The following is a 16,534-nucleotide window of genomic DNA, read 5'->3' as shown; positions in this document are numbered from 1 at the left end:
TAACTCACTTTTGGGATACTAATATGAATAGGTACCTATGATCTTTTAATTTTTGTTTGTGTTTTCATTGTAGAATTTTCGCTAGTATACTGACAATATAGAATGGTTCATGACTTTGTTGTCTAACCCCTGATTTTTGTAGGACTTGAGTGAGGAGCGATAATAAATTAGGGTCATGGATTTCGCCACATGATCCCTTGTAGAATGTGGTTTCCACCTCACTCAACGTGTCACAGCGCGGTCATCAATTCTGCGACAGATTTGATGTGTCCGTTGCCACTTCAATGCGTCGGAAACTTTGGTTCTTCTCCGGATTTCCTCATTACATGTTTTGTTCTTCGTAGATACTAAATGTTTTTTACAAGATAATTAGTTTAAACTTTTTGTGTTTCTTTGATATTTGAATCGTAGGACAAAACTTTGTGCTCAAAGTAAAACAAGTTGCTCTAGAAGTTCAACCATATTTTATGCCAGGGCGTGAAATCTGAATACCGACTGCGTAGCTGAATACCGTCGGTATTATAACCTGTCTCATTTTAAACAAAACCCTAAAAAGAAACTTCTGGTATGACGAATACCGAAACTAAAATTTAATGACAGATGCTCCAGGTACTAAAAAGTGCAAAAGAAATTCTTATCTTATTCTTTGGTTTTATCAACTTCGACGCCTTTTCATTGTTTAAAAGATTAGATTTATTATTTAACTAGTTTATGCTTGCGACTTCGTCCGCGTGGACTACACAAATTTCAAATGCCTATTTCACCCCCTCAGGGGTTGAATTTTCAAAAATCCTTTCTTAGCGGATGCCTACGTCATAATACCTACCTACATGCCAAACTTCAGCCCGATCCGTCTAATAGTTTGGACTGTGCGTTGCAGTCAGTCACCTTTTCCTTTTATATATTTAGATTTACTTTTACCTACTCTTTGAAAATACATACATATAATTTCAATGTGTTATGCTTTTCTGTTTATAAAGGTTATTATTAATTTAAATGTACATAAGAGCGTATACCGATACGCTCTTATATACATCAAAATTAATAATAAAGCCAACACAGCCGCTTGGGGATTAAAAAAGATATTAAATATTAAGTAAAATATTCAACTTTCAGTGTTTGGTGTTACATAATGAATTTATCGGCCCTAATGTCGGACTAAAAAGTCAACGAGAAAAAGTTCAAATGTTAAACCTGCTATACCAACTATAACAAATAGGTAAACTCTTTTCCAAAAAACACGGGTGGTTTTGATTTTTTTGTTTTCAAGAGGCAGTAATTTATACAATTATTACTGAGTTGGAATATATAAAACGTGTTACTGGCATGAAATAACTTGACAGAAGACTTGGATTCGATATCAAGAAACAGATTATCTTCAGAGGAGGTAAGAATCTTTGAAAAAACGTTCCACTGAGCCACGGGAAGACCATATATTTAGTGAGTCAGGTGTTAAGGAACCAGTAGAGTACCTACATCATGAACTTCAAAAAACCTAGAAGAAGTACTGGGAGCTCAAATTAACCTGTAAGACGGTGACAAGGATGCTTCTAGCTGCCAACATACGCAGTCGGTGACGCGGCAAGCCGGTTAACAAGGTAAAGCCGTAAGCACCGCATTGCCCATTTGAGATTTGCTAGGAATTGTGCATCCTGGACACAAGCAAAATGGAGTAGCGTACTTTCTCTGATGTAGTTCTGATTTCACTATGTGGCGAGGACTGACTTCGGTAGACGCTACGAACTACGAAGACCAAGAGAACGCTATGCAAATACTGTGTTTTGAAGTAATCATTTCGGCTCGTACAGTTTATTTGTATAAATGCCCGTGTTTTTCGCAAAAAAAAAATATTATTATAGAACGCACCAAATAATTGTTATCGTAGACGACTAATCGCGGGCGTGAGCTAGCGCGGCACGCCTCGGGAAGCGTTGCGCGTCGCTTGGTCACGGCCAAGGTCTCCGCTGTCGATAATAATATTACGTAACTCTTTTCTAGGTAATGTATTTACTCTCGCGTTTCATTTATTCTACATACTTGAGTATTATTATCTTCCTACTAGCTAATATTGTTGTTTGCTAATATTCTTCGTCTAAAACCTACAGTTAACTGAATACTTAAATTACTTGATTTAACATTTGATCCAACTACAATGCAAATTAGAATGGATGAGGTGGCAAGTTTTAACAGGGTTTTTAGTACGTCATTAGATATTTATTCACGGTGTAGGCACATCGCTCATCATAGATTGTTTATATGGAGTATGTTTTTTCAATTTTTAATAGAGTGCTTATCAATTAGTCTACTTCGTCTGCCAATGTGGTAGAAGCACTAAAATAATTTTTATAGTCCATAAAAAATGACTTCTCATTTTAAAAGCTTTTATTTAACTTGCAATGTATGCAGATAACTATGAATGTCCGACCAGTTTGTTTGGGTGGAATCTTGCAACTCAATTTTTAAGCAGATAATATCATCAACCGATAGAACAAAAATTTTGTACACACGTTTAGTTTAGATGACAATGCATGGCTAGTATGTGATGTCATTCTATATCCAACATGGCGGAACACCCAAGATGGCGGATTTTTACTACAATCCTAAAATATGAGTATCAAATGAAAGGGCTTGCTGAGAATAACTCAAAAAATATGGTGACGTCACTCTGAATCCAATATGGCGGACTTCTAAAGATGGCCTAGATATCTTCAACTGATTGAGCTGAAATTTGTATACTTACGCGTTTAGTTTTGATGCCAATGCATGGTTAGCTGTGTGTCGTCATTCTGGATGTCATTTTCAAGGTTGTAGGGGTGACTGAGAACGAATATGGTATTATTCTTGAAATCCAAGATGGCCGCTGCGTCAATATAACATTTTCACATCATGGGGTGTCGTTTTTAAGGTTTTGGGGGTGGCTTAAGACAAACAAGACAACTGAAAACAAGAATCTCAACGTACCAATATTCTTGGAGTAAGGGGCTATAAAGTTAACGATGTTGCTTTGCTTTGTCAACGAGCTTTAATAGTCTTCCAAGATTGAATTAACTTTGTTAAATTGATAGTTCATGATGTAGGCGCATGACTTGTGTTGAAAATGAAAGAGTATTGTTTCGGATCAAGTTCCGGTTACACTCCCCCCGCGCGGTCTCAACATAGAGTGGCCAGTGAGAGTCGGCGATTTCGCATTAACAGAGTGCAAACAAAAACCACCTGTAGTCGTCAGAGAATCGCCAAGGTCGCAGGCCCCCGTGACTCGCTCTGCGTTCCGTTTACCTATATCTCGCGGCAAGCCGGCAAGTGCACGCGTCGTGCCGCCCCCGCCATTGACTCACCGCTCCCGCTACCCGCTCCATGACGGCTTGCAGAAGTTGCAGTATAGTATAGTATAACCTGGTAGACATCTATCTGATTTCGTCCTTGTCTGCTGAAAATTTACTGTCAATATAGTTTTGGATGAGTCAAGCAAGCAAATAACATAACAATTTAACCATGAACTAAACCTTATCTTTATTATGTCTGCGCCTTTTCGCTTTACCCTTTGAATCGCCTGCCTGTAATTTCTCTTCTTCAGATGGCTCTAGTAGGCTTCTATGTAATTATCTTGTTTCTCTTTACGTAATCGTTTTACCATTAATCCACAAGTCTTGATGAGCATGGAATAGTTGATTAACCAATGCGTGCATTAGGGGAAGGATATCTACCAAAACTGTAAATGGGGGGATCTAGGTGCACCATAACTTCTTCGGGTGTAACTAGCGTCCAGTTTGATAAATCCTCTTCTATAATATTACTCGTAGATACCGACAATTGTTTGTTTTTTTGAAAATGGACAGATTCCTGAATTATTTATGCATGACCAATGACCATAGTTTATCAATATTATCTAATAATTTCGTGTTAAATAAAAATAATATAGAATTGGAACGAATTAGGTATACATACCTAGTCAAATGTCTCTGCATAATCCTATTTGAACCATTACCACCTCAGTGATTACCACTCTCTTCGATATTACACTCCCCCCGCGCGGTCTCAACATAGAGTAGCCAGTGAGAGTCAATCTACAATGATGGAATCTATTTGATATTATTCATTAAAACAATAAGTAGGTACATTATAATAATCCATTTGTACTGCTTAATTAGTACTGGAGGACAGAACTAGGAAAATCAATTACATGGCTCTCACTAAATTGTCATTGTTGTTGTGGCATAGGATGATAATAAAAATGGCTTTGAAAAAATTATTCGGGTTAAAACATCGACATAGGATAGGTAAAAATGAAAGTTCATTTCGTGTATACTATGAGTGTGTTTGTGATAAGGTGTGAGCGAGATGCTACTGTCAACGTTAATTGTAGCTAGCGGCGTCAAGTCAAGGTCGGCGGACATCACATTCGCTCGATGTCAAGCCACAAGTTCTGTTTTACATGCAACGCTGCAGTTTGCACGTATGCGTCGCGTTCATGTTCATAGCGAGGAAAGTAAAATGAAAGTGCATTCTCGTTTAATCTACGCTCATTTAGTTCGTAACATCATTGAATAATGATCTAGAATGGCGAATTGCCACTACCGCGAAATTTTTTATTTGTGTTTGATGATGTATTTTAGGGCTTTAAAGTTTAGAGTCTTAAATATGAAATAACGGTTTTAAAAACTTGGTTGGTTGTGTATCCCTGTGTTTATCTAGCAATAAAGGTATTTGATACCTATTTTCTTAATATTCTGACTGTGATCAGTGGTCATGTATGCTGATTGCTTACCATAATTCTCTGCATTAATCTTGTTTTCTACTGGTAGAAGTTCACATAGTAGGAAACATGATTTCAAACTGAACTAGATCAATAATTTAAAATACTTACTCAGATTAAAAAAAAATATGTTTCAGAGTATTTTTATTGATGTAACAGGATTTCTATTACAAATTATAATCCACATTCAAAATTGTTACATTGATAGACCGTCTAAATTCTAATAAAGTACATTGAGCTGCTTTAAAAGAAAATTGTTCCTGGGTGGGCCGATCAAACAGGTTATGGGGTTTTCCCCGTATCTGTATGTAGTAAGGTTTCTACTTCCTACATAATTTTTCCATTTAAATCACCATTGACGGTTTTCGAAACTTAACAGTTTTGTCTTTATTTTCTTCACGGTTTTCGGATTTTTCCTTAACGTGTGCTATAAGACCTACCTACCAGCCAAATTTCATGATTCTAGGTCAACGGTAATAGCTATGTAAGAACTCGAATATAAAATAGGTAGGTTAGGTAGGTATGTGATAATATTGGCGAATCGCGCATATAAAAGAATTTCGTATCGATTTCTTGTTTTTGTTTGTATACCTAACACCTACACTACTTTATTCGCCTGCGTAGTTTCACGGCGCGGCGGTAGCAATGAGGTTTCAATCTTAACTTGTCAAAGGTTCTTACCGGCTATTATGTTTGAATTTCGGGGGAAATTGCGATATCCGATCCCTTTTATGTCCAAACATACATTTGTTGTCATATAATGTACACAATAGGTATACTATGATAGGGGATATGCGAGTCGTGATTCAGTGAGTTATTTTATATAGGGCGTTAATAATAGGTACAGTATTCAACCGGTACTATCGTTTAAGTTAGTAATTGCCTTATCCATACAAAGTTGGTAATCCCGACTAATATTATAAAGGCGAAAGTTTGTATGTGTGTGTGTGTGTGTGCATATTTGTTACTCCTTCACGCAAAAACTACTGGACGGATTTGGCTGTTTGGAATGAAGATAGATTATACCCTGGATTAACACATACTTTTTATCCCGGAAAATCAAAGAGTTCCCGCGGGATTTTGAAAAACGTAAATCCACGCGGACGAAGTCGCGGGCATCAGCAAGTAACTTATAAATGCGTGAGTGTGTCTGTATGTTTGTCTGTTAGATATCTTTTGAGAATCAAGAATGGTACCCACGGGATTAAAAATCCGCTTTCAGACCAGACCAGACTCAGCTTAAAATAGTATTCTTTAATTTTTGTCTTTCTGTGCGCGAATTACGCTGAAACTACTGAACAGATTTGAATCGTACCTATTTTATAGCTAATATTCAGGGTTAGCACTTAGAATAGCTGTTGTAGAAATCCTACGTAGATACCTATATCAATTGGCTACACGAGATTGTTGAGTAGCAAAGATTAAACAAGATTTCATCTATTTATCTCGTTTGCCTGTAGGCTGATCGGTCCTTTTATTAAAATAAGTCTGTAACAAAACAACATATTCGATTTTTTAAAATTTTAGGATGCTAAGTTTTGGTTTCTAAAAATAACATGTGGCTTTCGTGACTATTGGCGTGCACAGGATTTTGAAACTGGATAGGCAGGCGCAGGCGGTTTAGATGCTCTAGAAGGCATTTGGATTTTGGTTGCGTTTAGTACCTATTAATTATAAGTTCAAAAGAAATTAATTAAAAATATTTTTAAACATCAACATCAGTTTACTTAAGTACCTATTTACCTATTATTATTTATTTTAATTTATAAAATACGACACCTAATAGTTTCGAAATTGAAATAGCAGTGTTTTATGTCAAGAAAAAATTAACATAATATAATTATACAACTACCTATACCTACCTATTATCTAAACAAAAATGTATGATATCTGTTTATTTGTCCCTTAAGTGTTCCTATGCCATTCATCTGATTACGATGAAACTTTGTACAGTGTTTGTTTGGATTTGCAGGAATAGATCTGGCATAGTATCTACTATCAAGTATCAACGTACCTACCTACATTAGTTGGCTCACGAGTCCTTCATACAAAGAGGCATTTGGGAATTGGGACGCATCATGTATTTTAGTACTAGTAATATAGTAGTAGTATCGCATGTTAGTATTTTACAAATGGAATGTGAAACGGTAATCGAAGTTGAATAGGTACTCAAGTAAGCAAGGCTTTTATTTAACATAAAATCGTTCATATTTGAATTACTTGAATAAGTTGGGGGTCACCAAAACCGCGTTTCTGATAAATACGAAAACACGTGGAGGCGTATACGCATTAAATTCAAGGCCGCTTCGTATTTAATAGATAGGAGGGTGTGAGCACACTCCACACACATGCTCTACCAAAAAATTAAATTACGTCACGGTTAGCCATTTTTGATAGATTATTATAATTTTTTACATTAAGTAGTTACCTATATCCTAGAAAAACATCTAAGTAAGTTTATAATAATCAATAGGAACAAAAAGCTGCCCTGATAGGTACGTTTATTATTGAAAAGCGATGCATAGTTTCAAAAAAAGAAGTGTTATTATTTACAAAATTGATAATACTTACGAATGTTTTCAATATTGCAATTGTTTCAAAGTTGGTCTTTTGAGTATGTATATAGCGTTAAATTCACCAGAGTGACATAGCGAATTTAATGGTAGAGGCTAGCGCAGGGTGTTCGGTCTATGAGTGACGCAAAATTTAATTACAGAAATGGCAACAACGCTTCCGAAGGTCGACAGCTAACAAGTCCAATTATTTAGATGATTCCTATTATAACATCTATAAAATATTATCTAAATTATTTACTTCAATTCCATATCATTTGCAATCGCGATTGTAAAAAAAAATCGATTATGGCAACTAGTTTTTCGATATAAAACTGAGATTTATTCACGTATGATTGTAAGCAGACCTTGAGCGAGCCTGTTGAGTTAAGACCTTCATGCCGGTAACCGCGCGGAAGTTGGCGGGTACATTTTTTGTCAATTTCGAGCTCGTTGGATTTAAGCGCGCATTAGTCACGAGCTAACATTCAGTGTTGAAGCTCGCAGGCGCAATGTGGATGCAGTGCACTGCGATATCAGCAGTGTTGCGTCGGCGCATCGGGTGCAATAGCAGCCGCTATCACAATGTCACAACGATGTCTGCTTTGTCCCTGCCGGTAGCTGTGACGATTTCGTAGTGACTCGTGTTTCGTACCTACTCCTTAATATGCGCATTAGCGATCGCGAACAATATTTTTATTTTATTTATTCAATAGGTGTGTTCGTGTGATGCCGGTTCGTATAACTATCAACAAGTAGTATTGCGGTGGTGAACTTTAGTAGCTGTGTAGAATAGAGCGAGTATAGTGCAGTGATGTGAGGATGTTAGTGCGTGGCCATGTCGAGCGTGGCGAAGAAAGACAAGCCGACGATGTCGGTGACTGCGCTGATCAACTGGGCGCGGCCAGGGCCGCCGGGGCAGCAGCAACCGCCGCCCGCGTCTCCGGCCCCCACCGCGAACATGCTGCAGACTTTTGGCACTCCTTCGGGCATACCCAACGTTGACTGCTCGATCGACATGCAATGTAAATACATCATTCTTATTTTGTTTCTCAACGAGTAATTATTTCAGTCATACCTTACCGGCTGAGCTTCAATATAGAACAACAATAACAATCGCCATTCTGAAAAAATGTACAACGAATAATTTGTTTATTGAATTGTTATATTCTTTTTAAAATACTATAGTGTAGGTAGCTATGAATTATAACAATTCTTTAATATGTAGGTAATTTATAGTTAATTTTATGAACATTTGCTTACCTACTTAATGTTTGAACTTAATTTAAGTGTTCGAATTCGATTAGCATTCTTCGCAATCTTTAAAAAATACCATACCTACACTTAAAGATATTTCAGCGAATTTTCTTCAATAAGCCAAGTGGCAGATAAATTACATTTTTAGTATAAAGGCGTCGAGCTGACAGCAGTAATTAGAATTCGTAAATTACAAAATGACTTTCTTTGAAGTATTATTTTACCTGATATTTGTGTTGGTAATACCTTTATTAATATCGTACCTACTTACCTACAGCAAACGCCTAACGAAGATTTTTTTCTGCCTACGTAGAGTGTTTGCTGCCAAGACAACACCGACTTATTTTCACTAATTGGAAACTAACTGACTGGAGGCTCTTTGTACATATTATTATGTCCCTTAGTCAATATTTATATTATTCATACTCTTACAAACCCGAACTCATCCATACAAAACGCCTAAAACTCTACTAAACCTGAGTCCATATTATGTCCAAAGTTCGTAATTTAGATCACTGAATACAAATCTGAACTAATTTCCAAACAAAATGGCCTAAAACTGTGTTAAAATTGAGCCCAAAGTTAATAAGATGTCTGAAAAAATCAAGCCGACTGAGACCTTTAATAGAAAACGGTCTTATTTTTTTTAAATACATATAAAAAACCGGCCAAGTGCGAGTCAGGTTCGCGCAATGAGGGTTCCGTACTACAGTCGTATTTTTTCGACATTTTGCACGATAATTCAAAAACTATGATGCATAAAAATAAATAAAAATCTGTTTTAGAATGTACAGGTGAAGACCTTTCATATGATACCCCATTTAATATAGTCACTCACTTCGAAAGTTGAAAATACTAATTATTAGTTCATGACCACAATTTAATTTTTTTGTGTGATCTAACCCTAAATTCACGGTTTTCAGGTCTGATTCTAGGTCAACGGAAAGTACCCTGTAGGTTTCTTGACAGACAGACAGACAACAAAGTGATCCTATAAGGGTTCCGTTTTTCCTTTAGAGGTACGGAACCCTAAAAATAGTCACACTGACACCACATTAGTATCTACATTGCACCCGCGCGAAGCTGGGGTTGGTCGCTACTCGCTAGTGATTGATACGCAGACAAAAACAATCGTTTCTAAAGTTTGCCAAAAATAGTTCAAAAAGGCGCTCAAAAAGGTAAGATTAGCGATCTCATTTGAATTCGGAAAATCTCACCTTTTCTCCCTTTGATTATATAATCTACTCGTATATCTATACTTACTAATAAATAAAATTGAAGTGTCTGTCTGTAATTTTGAAATCTACTCATACACTAAAACTACCTCATATTGAGTTCATAATATTATGGTTATTTGAACTGTACCATAACTGAATCACACGTTTTTAAAATTTTTGTCTGTCTGCCTGTCTGTGTGTTTGAACGGGCTAATCTTAGGAACGGCTGAACGTATTTTGACGGAACTTTTACAGACAAGTAAAGGATTAACCAAGGAATAACATAGGCAACGTTTTAACCGACCTTCAAAAAACGAGTTTTTTTCTACCTATATAATGATATACATCTAAATCTCCGAGATTTCTGAACCAATTTGTGTATTTTTTTAATCGATAGAAAAACTTTGCGACAATGTCCCAAAAAAAACTTGGATTCCACCTCCTCAATTCTGATGCTGCAGGGGCCTGACCACCAAAACGGATTTAATTTTAGTATAGAAGATACTTTTTGATAAATATAAAACGTTTATTTTTCAATCATCTAGTTACACACATACATGGATTTAATAGAATAAATAATCATATTATGTTGATGATACCTTAGGTATACAAAAGCTGTAAGTATTTGACTATTGCAGTTTCAGGTCTGAGGTAGGTACCATCACAAACCCAATTATATCTACGCTCATTTCATTGGTATTTTTAGGCTTTCAAAGTATTTGACAAGCCTTTCATCTCAGTTCAATCGCTAACATTGCGGTTTCATGCGTAAGAAAATAATGAATTCAGCTTTAGCCCCCATTGTTCGCTGTTATTTTTTTCATTCAAATAAAGAAAATACCAGCCAAATGTCGAGAGTGTAAAAGTCGTCGCGTCGATTACAAATTAATATAGGTATGTAATATAAATTATTCTTGTGAAAATAAAATTTAATGGTTCCGTTGAAACCCGTTACAACACCACTTATGATTGACTAGCTTATGCTGGCAACTTCGTCCGCGTGGACTACACAAATTTCAAACCCCTATTTCACCTCCTTAGGGGTTGAATTTTCAAAAATCCTTTCTTAGCGGATGCCTACGTCATAATAGCTATCTGCAAGCCAAATTTCAGCCCGATCCGTCCAGTAGATTGAGCTGTGCGTTGACAGATCAGATCAGCCAGTCAGTCAGTTATTCAGTCAGTCACCTTTTCCTTTTATATATTTATAGAAGATTGTCCGTGAGACAGTTCACAGTTCGCCATCGATTTAGTGACATGGAAGCAATTTTTTGATTTTAGAGACGACGATAACACTAGTAGTTAACTAATGTAACTTAAAGCAATGATATTAGAAGACTTAAAGAGTATCGTAAAATTGTCCAAAGTCCATATCTTAAAAATAATTGCGAAATTTATCTGTCTGTCAGCCTCTACCGCTGTCTTAGAAAACTAGAGCTTTATTTATTTATTTTTATACTTTATTGCACACAACACAAAGTAAACATTGAAAAAACATACAAGGATCTTAATCTAATAGCTGTAGCATGCAAAGGCGGCCTTATCGCTAAAGCGATCTCTTCCAGGCAACCTTTGACGAAAGGAATCACGAAAGCACGGCTTTATTGTACAGAAAGAAACTTTTTTGCTTATTTTTTTACAACGAGTAAGAAACTTATAGACAGGGTGGTAATAATATATTACTCAAGTATATTATATTATTTTCAAAAAAAAATATTATGCGCTCTCTTAAAGTTCAATTAATGTTTGCTATAAATAGGTAAAATGGTAGGTTTAGCAGTGCCTACCTAATGTTGTGTTCCTTTCAAAAGACTTCCCTGAGCAGTAACGAGGCATGTCAACAAGTTATTTTTTCTACCCATTTCTCTTATGTAGGTGTTTTACTTTATTTTACTTGGAAATGAGATCAAAGCGTATTGAGGGAATTCGGTAAACATTATTATTTTTACTAGCTGATGCCCGCGACTTCGTCCGCGTGGATTTAGGTTTTTAAAAACCCCGTGGAAACTCTTTGGTTTTCCGCCATAAAAATAGGTAGCATTCGCACTTGGCCGGTTTTTTTTGTCTGTACTATCTTTTATACACAAAGAATATCATGAATCATGATATTCTATCAGTGTATTAAAGTCATTAATTAGAACTTGTGTCGAAATACTGCTTTGTCTTATCTGAGTCTAACGATACGCGATAACAATTTAAAAGCCTGTTAATAAAAGATTTGAAAAAAACCGGCCAAGTGCGAATCAGACTCGCGCACTGAGGGTTCCGTAGTACAATCGTATTTTATCGACATTTTGCACGATAAATCAAAAACTACTTACTAGATCTCGTTCAAATCAATTTTCGGTGGAAGTTTGCATGGTAATGTACATCATATATTTTTTTAGTTTTATCATTCTCTTATTTTAGAAGTTACAGGGGGGGGGGGGACACATTTTACCACTTTGGAAGTGTCTCTCGCGCAAACTATTCAGTTTAAAAAAAATGATATTAAAAACCTCAATATAATTATTAAAGACCTATCCATAGGTATGGGTTTGATGAATAAAAATTTTTTGAGTTTCAGTTCTAAGTGTTGTAGTAACCCCAAAATTTATTGTTTTTTATTTCTATTTTTGTGTAAAAATCTTAATGCGGTTCACAGAATACATCTACTTACCAAGTTTCAACAGTATAGCTCTTATAGTTTCGGAAAAAAGTGGCTGTGACATACATCCAGACAGACAGACATGACGAATCTATAAGGGTTCCGTTTTTTGCCATTTGGCTACGGAACCCTAAAAAAAACAAGTAAATGCGTTGCATTTAAATGCATGGTGTCTGTTTTGTCTGCGCATATTGTTCTTTTTATCCAACCTTAATCATAATCCCTGATACCTAATAGGTATGTCGAATAATTTGTATGAATATGAATAAGAATTTCGGAATAGTTTTTATCTGATTTCAGTTATCAAAACATCCTAATTTTTTTAAATCCTATTACAATAATATACTTACATAAAATGTAAGTATCTTTTGTTTCGATACACCTTCGCAGTTCGCGAGGCTGGGCAACTAATTTATTTTCGACCACTCCTTAGGGCAACGTTGAAGCCTTCTTTAGTCGCGCACTGAGCCTCCGAGTTTTCTTTTTATTTTTACGTTGTAATTTATAATGCTGAATGCTAAAATATGTACTACTATTTGGTTATGAAAAATCAAATCGTAACAAGTGGTTCGTATTGTAAAGCACAAAATGATTTCTATTTGAGTAGAAGAACAAGAGCAAGGGGAGGGCTGAAAGAGCATTCAGAAATTTGAACCCGTAGTTTATTTGAATAAATACCTTTCTATTTCTATTATCATTAATTGATATCAAAGAAACATTATTGATACGGCGTCTATAATGATTATACATAGTGCGTAGGAGAGCATTTTTTATTGTTTTCTCAGGTCACCTTTGTTTTGTCAACGTTTATCCCGAGACCGATACGCCTGGAAGAGAGCGGCTCAAACTATTTAGCATCTCCTCGAGATCTCGTGGAGTTTCTACTAAAATAACCACTTTGTTGGAGAACCGTAGGTGTGAGATGCGCGGTTTATGATAAGTCCTCGTTCTGTCCAGTAATTTAAAGAGGCGTTCCAGTGTACAGTATACAGTTTTGGTGATATTATCTCTGCCTAACACTCCTTCGCAAGTTGATAGGTAGTGTTTGCTGACACTGTAGGACGGTCATTGACGCAGTATCGTAAATACATATAACAACATACATCGCAACACCTCGATCTCCTGTATTCTGAGACCTCGATGTACCGCTCGCGCTTTTTCGAAATCCACTGATAGGTTATAATAATGCTATTCTTCTATCTTCTATAGGTATAACCTGCCTTAATATGACATAATGGTCTACACGGTGCTGGTACTTTTTCGAAACCCAGCCTGTTTCGGACCCTGGAAATTGTCGATATCGGTTATTTTAAGATTATGACAAGTGTTTTAAAAGTAGAAAGTAATTTTCGTATTATTGCCTTAATATTCAATGTTTATACAATAGGCATTCATTTTAATGTCCTGTTAAAACTTAAATCCTTGCATTTTATTATCCTATTCATCCTGAATTGGAAAAATTGTAAATGGTATAGTAGGTACCTTGCTAGGTTTTTATTTTCTTATAATATCGTTTGCCACTGATTTTTACATGTTTTGATAAGCACAGAATATCGAACAATATCTAGGAAGTCAACCTATGCAAAAACTATTTTTTTTAATGTCGTTTATATGGAACTAGCTGATGCCCGCGACTTCGCTCGCGTGGATTTAGGTTTTAATAATCCCGAGGGAACCCTTTGCTTTTCCGAGATAAAAAGTTGTCTATGCCAATTTCCGGGACCTAAGCTTACCTCTGTACCAAATTTCATACAAATCGGTTAGGCGGATGGGCCTTTAAGAATCCCGTGGGAACTCTTTGATTTTCCGGGATAAAAAGTCTATCCTATGCCTATGTCCATCCCCGAGATGTAAGCTAACTCTGTACCGAATTTCATCGAAATCGGTTAAACTGTTAGGCCGTGAAAAGCTAGCAGACAGACACACAGACACACTTTCGCACTTATAATATTAGTATAGATTGGTTTTGAAACTGCGCAGCCGTATATTATTTATCATAAACGATTTCCTCGTGAATTTTGTATAATCTGGTAGCTTTGCGACGCGACGTGCTCTTAAATGGCGTAAACACGATTATTTATTTATGCGAGTCTTCTTATTTGATTTCATTTTATTATAGCATAAATATAAAGTAAATTAAGTACCTACTTAATTATTATATTTCTAGTTAGATATATATCACGTGTTTTTTTACTGAAATTGGAAAACAAGGTCCCTTCTGCTAATTCCGTATCATCAACTAAGCATCAACTGTAACTTCACATCACAGCGCTACTTTAATTAGCTTTCGGAAACTGCACTTATAAAAAGTGTTTTTTAAACTTCTTACGAGTAATTCTATACTAACAAAATATTATAACAACTTCTTCTCCTCGCAATCTCATAACTACAGACAAAATATTGTAGCAAGTATAAAATAATAAATTGTATCTATCTTCTTTAAAATAAGATCTGTCAAACAAAAGTATTCTTTATTAAAACTTTATCGGGAGGGTGTCTGTTTATTTATTTTTAACTGACCACAAAGACTCCAGTCTAATGGACCGGTTCGATCAGGTTTTTGTGAATCACAGGCAACATTTTTGCTTATTTTCTATACCTACCACCATTCTCCTTGTTACATTTTGCAATTCTAATTCATTTGAGAATATCATCGACCAAATAAACTGGTGAGGAATACTCGATAAATCAATAGAGTTACTTACGCAATTTTTATAAATATCCATGACATGAATTGATGGAATTACCGAATTGTACCTACCTACATGTATAACGGTATGCATAATGATCTCTACAACACATAATAATATATTGTGGCAACTGGCAATACATACCTACATAATTATGATAAGTAGGTAGCTATATTATCTTCAAGACTGCAAACTCTTGGTGAGAACTAAAAAATAATAATGACTAAATCTACATGAAGGAAAAGATGTGATTACTGGTGAACCTCTCGAGTTTTATTTGAAATCTTACTGGACCGCTAGATCATTTTGTCTGAACCAAATATGTTAAACTAGTTTATGCTCGCGACTTCGTCCCCGTGGACTACACAAAATTCAACCCCTAAGACTGGGGGCACACGATGCGTTGCGGCGCCGCACCGCACAGATTTTACCGTGTCAGCGGGCACACGAGCGGGCGCCGCAACGTTGTTATGTCGCAGCGGCGGCGCCGTAACAGCGTTGGACAGTGTCCTTCCTTGTGACGCATAAACAACTGGGCGGTGCCGCTCCGACGTCGCAACACATTCACCTCTCCGCCTCGTCTCGGTGGTTGAATGGCCGGTGCGGCGCCGGAGCGCATCGTGTGATATGCCACAGATATTTCAATGTAAGACGACACAGCGACACCGCTCCGGCGCCGCACCTCGCCGCCGCAACGCATCGTGTGCCTCCGATCTTAGGGAATGAAATAGGGGTTTAAAATTTGAGTAGTCCACGCGGACGAAGTCGCAAGGCACAAGCTAGTAATAAATAAACTATTAATTCAGACTCAACAAATCCAAGCCGGGAACAATCCAACAATAAGGTTACCTAAAGTAATAATATGTAATAGTAAAAATACTTTAGATTGTCTTTCTACCAGTTATGTGGGTGGACGACTAGCTAGGGCAGTGTGTGAAACCCATCAAAAGATCGTTTTGGAGATATAGACTTCACAATGCACCATTGCAAAAAGGAAGTCAGTAGGTCGTTCTAATTCAAATATTTCTTTGTAGGGCTGAACATAGAGGCGGGGTTCATGTCGCCGATGTCGCCGCCGGAGATGAAGCCGGACACTGCCATGCTGGACGGCATGCGCGACGACGCCACGTCCCCGCCGGCCCTGAGGAACTACCCGCCGAATCATCCCCTCAGCGGCTCCAAGCACCTCTGCTCTATTTGCGGCGACAGAGCTTCAGGGAAGCATTACGGAGTTTATAGGTTAGTAATTAACTTTTAGGCCGGCCGGATACTCCTAGAAATGGTCTGTCATAAACCTTTTTGATGGACGTGGCACGCTGGACCATCTGCACACCCCGCACATTATTAGAAATTTTGCTCCGGGAATCTAAGCTCAGTTAGTCAGGTCGTCAGGTCTCTGATTCTGAGGCAAATTTCAA

The 16,534-nt window shown here is 36.8% G+C and overlaps 2 protein-coding genes across 7 annotated transcripts in view; one reads left to right on the top strand and one right to left on the bottom strand.

Annotated features, from left to right (window-relative positions):
- The window catches only part of Atg17 (autophagy-related 17), a 179,809-nt gene that overhangs the window by 40,046 nt on the left and 123,229 nt on the right, over positions 1 to 16,534 (bottom strand). The window lies entirely within an intron of this gene.
- Positions 1 to 16,534, top strand: part of usp (ultraspiracle) — a 40,559-nt gene that overhangs the window by 7,533 nt on the left and 16,492 nt on the right. For 4 of the 6 annotated variants that reach the window (XR_011237875.1, XM_034972395.2, XM_034972391.2 and 1 more), the window contains exons 2-3: positions 8,022 to 8,330; positions 16,151 to 16,355. Coding sequence is in view for 5 of the 6 variants with exons in the window: in XM_034972395.2 (XP_034828286.1) it covers positions 8,144 to 8,330; positions 16,151 to 16,355 (392 nt within the window). In the remaining variant the exon portion in view is untranslated. Of the gene's footprint in view, positions 1 to 7,926; positions 8,331 to 16,150; positions 16,356 to 16,534 lie in introns of all 6 variants that reach the window. The other 2 variants (XM_069504918.1, XM_034972412.2) reach the window with 2 other exon arrangements.

This window comes from Maniola hyperantus, chromosome 1, assembly GCF_902806685.2.
Source record: "Maniola hyperantus chromosome 1, iAphHyp1.2, whole genome shotgun sequence".
NCBI classification, from domain to species: Eukaryota; Metazoa; Arthropoda; class Insecta; order Lepidoptera; family Nymphalidae; genus Maniola; species Maniola hyperantus.
The sequence above is the reverse complement of the archived record's forward strand: the minus strand, read 5'-3'. Positions and strand labels throughout refer to the sequence as shown.